We start from the raw sequence: 9322 nt of genomic DNA on the forward strand, positions 1-9322 counted from the left end.
CATTCTCAGTCCACAGATGAGACAGGCCCTGACCCGCCTGAGGGCAGAGACAGACCATTAGATCAGGGCCACCTGCCAACTGTGCGCGCTGCCTCCTCTGCGACACAGACTGGGGACAGGTCCCTTCACTTCATCGTGGAGGTGCAAGCCACCTCCTAATTCAGGAAGCCAGGGGCTCCTATTTAGGTTGTACCCACTTTGTCGTCCAGGATGACACGCAGGCCAGGACACGCAGGCAATGGAGCCAGCCCAACCATATCTGATGTCAGGCTCCTTGACCCCAGGACACAGTCAGAGCAAGAGGAGTGGCCAGCGAGCTCTGGGGCTGCTGGGGGCAGAACCCAAGCTGAAATCTCCACCCACCTCCACCTCTCCTGCCAGGGCACCTTTGTATTGGCACAGCTTCCTGGGGGAGGGAGGGATAAGGAAAGAAGAATCCAGCAGGTCCTTACCTAGTCAGAAGCCCCCTCCCTCCAGGAAAAGGAAACGTGAAATGAAATCATAGTGAAATGATTCAAGCACAGATCAGCCTCAGGTGCCCCCCAGATCCCGATTTCTGGGGCCCGTGGCCTCCTTGAAGCGTTTTGTCGGAGGTAGAGGAAGGGGACTGGGTTTGCAGAGCTGCTTCGCAGATGCATGAGGCAGAGGCCAGACAGACCGAAGATGGGGAATGAGGCAGGCAGGTGAGGAGACAACGAGGCGGCCTCCCCTCTGCCACCCGTCTCTGTGCCTCACTGCCTTTCCAGAGGCTGGTGGTGGGGCGGCATTAGCTGAGGACTAGGCCTGAACTCTGCCCCGCCAGGAGCCAGAGGAACACGGTCACACCAGCTCCATACCTGCCAGGTTCCCCTCCTGGGGCTGGGAGTAGTCAGATGAGGGAGGCAAGGGAAGAGCCCGTTCCCGAAGGCGAGGGAAGAGCCCGTTCCCGGAGGTGGACAATTCCCCTTGACACTGAACATGGAGCAGCGGTTAGGAGAAGGACCTGGTTCTCCAGGGCAGGCAGACACGTGGCTGAGCCTGAGAGTGGGGGGGAGGGGGGGGGGCGGAACACTCAGTCCAGCCATCGGCAGGCCTATCCCTGCCCCGTTGGTGCCTGGCTGGGTGGTCAGTCCGAAGGGCCCCGGCATGACTGACAGTCCTTCATGTCCTCAGAGTAGTCCTCGATCTGGATGGTCATGGTGTGGAAGTGGAACGTCCCCTGCAGGCGGTTGCTGGCTGCCTTCAGCACAGCCTGGGCATCTGCGTTCTCAGCTGGGGGCCGAGAAGACACGTGGAGAGGGGAGAGGGGAGGCACCAGAGAACCAATTACTCACTCTTGGGCCCTTAGGAGTGAGTAGGAGGCAAGTCTCAAATCCTATCCCCAGCAGAACAAGATAGGGGGCTGTGAACATCAAGAAACCCCCAGACTCAGTCTTGTACCAGGCAACCCTCTGGTTCCCCCACCTGACACAAACAACCCTGAAAGGGCCGGAAAAGCTCTGGCTTTAAGGCTCGGAGTCTTTCCTCTGCCACTTACTAGCTGTAAAAGCCAGGGCGAGTGCCTTTAGCACCTCCCACCCCGCCTCAGTTTCTTCATCTATAAATGGGACCTGATGATCAAATAAATAACAGGTGCCCAGGACTCAGCATGAGGTCAGATCCAAAGCACTGGCACTGTGAGTACCTGGCATCATCCGGACCCATCGGGCGGGGATGGCCCTGGGTCCCTGGCTGCCTCTCCCGCACCCACCCTGAGTGCTCCCGCCACTCACCGATGGCGATGTGGACAGACAGGATAGGCTGGGCCATGGTCAGCGCCCAGATGTGCAGGCTGTGCAAGGCTTCCACGCCCTCTATGGACAGCAGCAGATTCTGCACGGCTGTGAAGTCCACGCCCTTGGGGGTCCCTGAGGACGACAGGGTCAGGGGCTGAAGGACAGGGCTCCCTCCCACCCACGCTGCTTCCTGCTCCTCACACGGCGCCTCGCTCAGACCTCCTTGGCCAGCAAGCTGAGGTTGCCCCTGACCCCCGAAACGAGCCCCATCGTGTCACCCCGTTGTATTTTCCTCCTCACACTTGACACTGTCAGAAATGATCTTATTTGTTAGTTTCTTGCTATCTCCCTGTCTCAGATGGAAACTCTACATGCGAGCAGGACAACTGTTTGGTTTATCACCCTATTCTCAGTGCCTCTTCCCCTAGTATATGCTTGATATAAAAATTTTTTTAAGAAGGCAACCCGGGGCTCCCTGCACCCCCATGTAGCATCCTTGTCATCACTTTTGTCTGGGTCCATCACATTCTTGGAGAAAATGCTTTGACCTGCAGCTGAACACTCAGGCTGACCGCAAACCAGGACCCAGACTGATTCCAACCACAGAGACGTATGGCCCCAGACCCGGAGCGCCAGAAAGCCAGGTAAGTAGGTGTAACTTGGGGTAGACCATTCGCTACCACTAAGCACCCCTCAAAGCCCTGCCACATCTTCCCGAGGCGGGAGCACCTCAGCAAAGAAGGCCTGAGCTGGAGTGGATTCAGTAGTCTTTTTTGTCCAGCTCCGATTATCTTTTTCTCATCCTCAGTCTGGCCCCGCAGCACTGTGCAATGAGAAGCATAATCCTCACCCCAAAAGGGAAGGCAAGTGGAGACTCGGGAAGCATATGAGGAAGGGCAGGAGGGCCAGGTGCTAAAGACACACTTGGAAGCCCCCAGACTCGGCAGGGAGGACACATCCCAGCAGGAAGGAGGCACCCTTGGGGTAGGGGGACGGAAAGGACGATCCAGGGGACATTTCCAGAACAACCACACCCGAGGACCCTGCTCAATGTCAAGATTAGTCTGGGCCCCAGGAGGTTCTCCAGACCTTGCCCCCCCCACCACCATGTGCTGTGATGCACCCCCACACCCAACACACACACACACACACACACACACACACACACACACAGTGCATGGTCAGTCATGTCCGACTCTTTGTGACCCCATTGACTGTAGCCCGCCAGCCTCCTCTATCCATGGGATTTCCCAGGCAAGAATACTGGAGTGGGTTGCCAGCTCCTCCTCCAGGGGAACCTTCGCAACCCAGGGATCGAACTGGTGTCTGCTCGATTGGCAGGCAGATTCTTTGCCCCTGAGCCACCTGGGAAGCCCACATATACACAGACTCGAGCTTATCTTAGCACTGGAAAGTAAAGAGCAAAAAGGGAGGCCCAAGCTCAGGTTACCTTCCATCAGCACCAGGATCACATCTCTCAGGACGGTCAAGGTTGTTCCCAGGACGAGGATGGAGAACAGGAAGGTGCAGATGGGGTCTATAAACTTGTACTCTGGCTACAAGGAAAGAGAGTCAGAGCTGGGGTTCATCAGCCAACACTTCAGCCTTCCTTCTCCCCTCGCACCCAGTAGTGAGTCAGAGAGAAGGGCTTTTTCTGCAGGGTGGGCACGGGCTTCACCCCGACCCTGCCGCCCAGTTCTCTACCTTTTATTCTGTGTCCAGAAGGATAGGCAGAACGTACCACAGTTCAGGATAAGACACCATGCCTCCCCACCCCTCCCTGCCCAAGGGGCTAAGCCACAGACAGAGCTAAATGGAATCTTAGGCACCATCTGGCCCAACATCCCAGCTTTATAGGTGGGGTAACAGAGGCTCAGTTAGAGCAAGGGACTCCTCTACATCATGCATCTAGCAAGGGATGATCTAAAGCTTCAAACCCAACGCTGGGCTCTTTCCATTACACCCCACTGCCTCTATGTAATGGGCAATGCCCAGGCTTCAGCAGCCTACAGTCCTGGATTTGAATCTGACTCTACAACTTACCAGCTAAGTGATGCTGTGCAAGTCATTGAGCCTTTCTGGGTGGCAGAAAACACCACCACCTCCCTTCAGGGTTCTCATCAAGATCAGAAGTGCTAATGCTTCGTGGGTATTGGGTAAATGTTTCTTCCCTCTCCCACCCTTCTGCCTGGAGCTGGAAGGGAGCTAGAACTGGAAAGGGTCCTGTGCAGAGAGAAGCCCCCAGGTGACCTACACTCCCTCCCCTACTTCCCCCTGTCCCCAGCTCTAACCTTGAAGTATAAAATAAAGGCTGCCACCAAAACGCCCAAGCTCTGCAGAAAGTCTCCAATGACGTGGATAAAGGCAGCTCGGACACTGGGGCTTCCCTGCTCCTGGCTGGCGTTGTGGCCGTGCTCGGGGTTGTGGCTGTGTCCATGGCCAGACTGGTGAAGAATCAACCCCATTCTATGGGAGTGGAGACAAGGCCCAGGGGCTTGCAGAGGGAGCAGATGGAAGCTTCAAATTCAGCTAGACAGAGGCCCCATCAGGACTAACCTCCCTGTGGGTGTCAAAATCCCAGCCCCCACCCAAGACTGCATGACCCCTTTGGCCACAGAAGGAGCCCAGCGAACGTGGCCTTGGCTCAGAGTTTTGCCAACGGGAGGAGGGGCTCAGCTCCATCCAATGCCAGGCTGAACCTGGGCACAAAGCTGCCCCGGTGCCAAACCTCAGAGCAGAAGGGTGCTACAGAGGAGATCGAGTTCCCCCCAGCATGTCACAGAGGGTGAAGCTGAGGCCCAGAGAGGGAAGTGGCTTGCCCAAGGCCACTGGGCAAGGGGGAGAGAACCCAAAATAGACACCCCCGCTCTACACAACTTATGTCTCGATGAGACCAACTTCAGGCACATCAGATTGAAAATGGCTTTGAGATTCTGTCCCTAGGGACCCCTGCTCCTGTAAGCACTAGACTCACCCCTCCCCACAACAGGTAGGAAGCCTGTCTCTGGTTATTCACTACACGTCTAGAGTGGGACTTGATGTCGCCCCAGGTTTACAGTTCCTGATGGCCTGGCCCTAGGCCTCAGGCAGGACCCAGGTGTTCCAGGTGCCAGAGCTCAGAGCACGAGGGAGATTCTGATCCTGCAGCCATCCTGGTGTGAGGCATGGCCCCCTCCTAACAAGAGCAGTCCTGTAGGTATGCCTGTGAGGAGGGGGAGGGTTCCCAGGGACCCCAGGCCACACTCACATGATGTTCATGACCACAGCACAGCCCGACGTGATCAGCATGGTCCCCTTCTCAATCTCATAGTCTCCAGAGATCAGTCGTTCCACCGCCAAGAACACCAGCACCCCCGTCACGACCCAGATGGACAGCATAGAGAGCAGGGCACCCAGGATCTCTGAGGAAGAACCCAGCCCCCAATACCAATCTTAGCATGGGGCCCTGAGACTAAGGAGCCCCCTCTCCCTTCCCACAAAATCTGAGCCTGGGTCTGATTGGAGGTATGGCTCTGCTGGAGGTACTATGGCTGGCACCTCACCCACCACTCATACATCTGAAAAGGTCAGAGCTAGAAGAAACTCAAGACATCATCTGGGGCAATTTTTTCTGTTGCAGCTGACTCATTAAATATATACCCATTGCTCATCTGGCAAACTGAGGCTCTGAGGAACAGAGGCTGGGCCATCTCCCACCAAGAAGAGAATGACAACGCAGCCCAGAGATGAACTTCAGAAAGCTTTCCTGACCTCTCCCTCCCCGCTAAAGCCAATCCATGGCGTTATGTGCAAAGTGAACACCACCGTCATTTATTCTTAAATAAATAAAACTTATCCTCTTAGGAAGGTGGACTTTCCTTCCCTGCAGGTTGGGAACTCCCATAGGACAGGGGACCAGGGTTCCCCCATCAGACTGGAAGCTCTCAAAGGACAAAAGTCATGGTTGACATCCTCTTCCCCCACCCAAATCACCCTCCTGGTTTTACACAGGGACCCAATGCACTCACCTAAGAACTTTCATCTTAACCCACCCCCTCCTCCCCCAACTCTACCCCCCATCCCAACCAGGGCCCTCACCAGCTCGATGCCAACCAAAGTTCATGGTCTTGGTGGCTGACCGGGAAGAAATCCACAGGGAGAAGAGGCTGATAAGCATGCTGGCAAAGTCAGTGAGCATGTGGGCTGCATCTGTCATGATCGCCAAGCTATGTGCCAGGTACCCACCTGCAGGGCCAAGAGGAGGGAGGGTCCTTATCGGCTCCCCAAGGAGCCAGTTTCCCAGAGTGTGTGTGGAGCAGGGAAACCATGAGCTCTAGAGAAAGACAAAGGATTCCAGACCTCTCCACCATTAGCTATGTAACCATGAACAAGTGACTTCCTTTCTCCGAGCCTCAACTAGCATCTGTGAAATGGGATTAGCAAAATCTACTTAGAGGATGAACGTGAAAATTGAGTTCAAATTGGGCCTGGAGGGGAATACCGCTGCGGTCCAGTGGTTTGGACTCCCCACTTTCATGGCACCCTTGGCTCGCGTTCGATCCCTGGTCAGGGATCTAAGATTCCACAAGCCATGCAGCGTGGCCAAAACAACCAAAAACAGAAAAACAAAATGGGCTTGGAAAGCATCATAGGCACTCAATTAATGCTCTTTTCTTCTAGCATTCAGGTCTTTCCTGACCTACTAGTTGTACGTAATCTCAAGCAAGTTATTTAACCTTGGGATGCCTCAGTTGCATCATAAAAATGAGACTATCAGGACCCATGACGACACGAGGCTGTTGTGAGGATTGCATGAGATAGTGTGCGTCTAAGAGGTTCAGCATGGTGTGAGTGTGTGACAGCTGCTCAGTCATGTCTGACTCTTTGCAATCCCATGGGCTGTAGTCTGCCAGGCTCCTCCGTCCATGGGATTCTCAGGCAAGAGTACTGGAGTGGGTTGCCATTTCCTTCTCCAGGGGATCTTCCCGACCCAGGGATGGAACCCTGGTCTCGCGCACTGCAGGCAGCCTCTTTACTGTCTGAGCCACCAGGGGAGGCCTACTATTAGCATGGCAAGCATGCAGTAAATGGGGCTGTTGGTGTCAATACTACAGGAACATTCAGGAGAAAAGCCTTATGGGTCATCCAGACTACCCACGTGCCAATTTCATGCAATTAGCCCAGAGTCCTTACCAACGACTTCCCCAATCATGAACAACAGGCAGAAGGCAGAAGCCACACAGAGCTGCCGCCAGGCCCTCTTCTTGGGGTCGCAGTGGCTGCCAGGACCCTTCTGGGAATGGCAGTAATGGCTGCTCTGCGGAGCCGGCTCAGTGGGCTGCAAGGCCAGGCCAGGTGAAGACGACGGAGGGATGCCGCTGGTCCCATCCTCCCACAGAGTTGTGTAAGTCCTGTCCCGAGAGACAGGGTGAGGGATGAGATGGGAGCAAAGAGGGCTGACTCTAGTTTTACCTCTCAGTGGGGCCTGCGCGTTCCCCTGTGCCCGTTTGGAAAAAGAGTTAAGGATATACTCCAAGCTCGACAGACTCTAAGGAGTGACCAGAAGCCCCTCCTCGCAGGAGGGTACTGGAGAATGACCAGTCCTGGAGTCTTGGCTCCGTGTGTTTTCTCCTCCTTCATCCCTCCCAGGGCTTGGAGGAGGTAAAGAGCTTGGGAACAAGCCGGGGGGGCTGGGCTGGACCGGTCCAGTGGAGCGCGGATAAGGATCAGAGCTCATGCTCAGGAAGACGGCAGCTCGCCCCTTCGCAAGGACTCGGAGACACCGGGCTTACCAGGGCGGGGCGGTCCCTGGGCTAAGAGCCAGCCCCGGGGGGGAGCTCCAGGCACGCACTCCCCCACGAACCCGCAGGGGTCAGGATCTGTGCTCTGCGGAGAGGAAGGACTGGTCCCTGTGCTCAGCCTCAATTTCCCCTTTCCTCCACCTCCCTCCCACCCCTCCTGTCGGGGCGGGGGGCGGGGGTCCCAGGTCGAGCCGTCGCCAAAACCAACCACTGCCAGGATGGCAGACGGGGAGGTGGGGCTGAGGTCACTGAAATTCCCGCCCCTCCCCAGGTTCTCCTTACCCGACTGCAAGCCTGGAATCCAACAGATGCATCCTCTCGCCCGCTTTCATGCGGCCCCGCGCGCCCTGCTGCGTGCTCCCTGGAGTCGCGCACTGGGCTTTCTCGCGGCGAGCGCTCACCTGCCACCAGCGCCTTGCGCGCAGCTCCCGCCTGGACCGCGCCGGGGCCGCTGAGGGGTCGTCCCGCTGTAGCTACCGCGGCTGCCCCCACAACGCCGACGGCTGCGCGCCGCGCCGGCTGGCTTTATCAAGTCCCCGCTTCTCCGTGTGAAGCAGCGCGTCGTGCGCAAAAGCCCGCAGGGAAGGGGGAGGGTGTAGCTGGCTGCAAAGGGCCCCGGCGCTGACCCCAGCACCGGGTCCCCGGAGCCAGAGGAGCCCACCTGGCCTGCGTCGGAAAGCCTAACCGCCTCCGCCCAGCCCTGCTGCTGCTTGCTGTTTCTGCCTCCACTGCGCCCACTTGCCCCCCGCGCGGGGCTGGCTGCCTCCTGCCGGGAAGTTCTCGGGACACCGGCTTGTTGAAATCGGCTTTGAGTCGCCTAAGAGCAGGAATGTGGCTCCTAGACTCAGAATAAAGGGCTCCTGAGGCTGGGGTTGTCTTCCTCCTCGGGAAACCCGTGATCGGTTTCCACCCTCCGGCTGCAGACGTCCGAGGCCCCCCAAGTTCTTCTGCGCAGATTAGGGGGCTCCCAGGGGCGGGGTGTGCCTGCACTCAGTCTGGGACGGTAGCCTTCCTGACCGACCCATCCTCGTCGCTCTAGCAGCACCAGTTCCTCCCCTTCTAGGGCTCTGATTAAAATCTGGGGTGACCGGCTGTATCTCCGCCGCTACATGGAGCAGGGTCGCGCTTCAGCCCGGTCGCCGTCTGGGCTGAGCTGACACGGCCACCAGCACACCATCTATTCTCCACTGCCCCGCGGCAGCTCCCAGGAGCCATGCGTGGTGTTCGGCCAAGAGAAGCCAGCTAGCTCTTTCTGCCGGGGTCCAGTGGGGTTGGATGTGCCTTTTGTGCGGGTCTCAGCTTATCGATGGAGTTGAAGTTTCAAACTGCCCCAGGCTCAGCTCAGATTAATCTTATAATTTACTTGAGGGCAAAATGTGTATGCTTTAAAAAAAAAAAAAAAAAAAGTGTTTTCTCTTGTCCCTCTTGTTCCCTTAAATGGAAAGTACATGGTAAATAGATGAAGATTTACAAATTGGATCCAGACACGTTTATTCATTTTACAAAAACTTTTATGCCAGAATTCCCTTAAATTAATACTTCCCTAGTACTCATTTTAATTGATTTGGAAGAGTTTAATTAGTTAAGACTGTGATATACTGAAAAGCAGCTCCATTTGTATTCTATACCTGTCTCCTTCAGAGATCCCCAAAGGTCTTATGCAAATGACCTAGCAGTTCAGACAACTTGGCAATTTTATTCTAAAAATGTAGATATCCCTACAAAGAAGGCTTCCCAGGTGGCGCTAGAGGTAAACCACCCGCCTGCCAATGAAGGAGAGAGAAGAGA

At 56.0% G+C, this 9322-nt stretch overlaps 1 protein-coding gene across 1 annotated transcript; it reads right to left on the reverse strand.

The window, feature by feature from the left end:
- Positions 1-20: 20 nt before the first annotated feature.
- SLC30A2 (solute carrier family 30 member 2) lies at positions 21-8835 on the reverse strand. Its single transcript, XM_065930107.1, has 8 exons — positions 7817-8835; positions 6927-7144; positions 5832-5978; positions 5002-5155; positions 4046-4220; positions 3205-3310; positions 1752-1886; positions 21-1251 (listed from the first exon to the last, which is right to left on the reverse strand). Exons 1-8 carry the CDS (start codon positions 7864-7866, stop codon positions 1106-1108), a joined length of 1131 nt encoding a protein of 376 aa, XP_065786179.1. The 5' UTR covers positions 7867-8835; the 3' UTR covers positions 21-1105.
- Between the last annotated feature and the right edge of the window lie 487 nt (positions 8836-9322).

Source organism: Muntiacus reevesi, chromosome 3, assembly GCF_963930625.1.
Source record: "Muntiacus reevesi chromosome 3, mMunRee1.1, whole genome shotgun sequence".
NCBI classification, from domain to species: domain Eukaryota; kingdom Metazoa; phylum Chordata; class Mammalia; order Artiodactyla; family Cervidae; genus Muntiacus; species Muntiacus reevesi.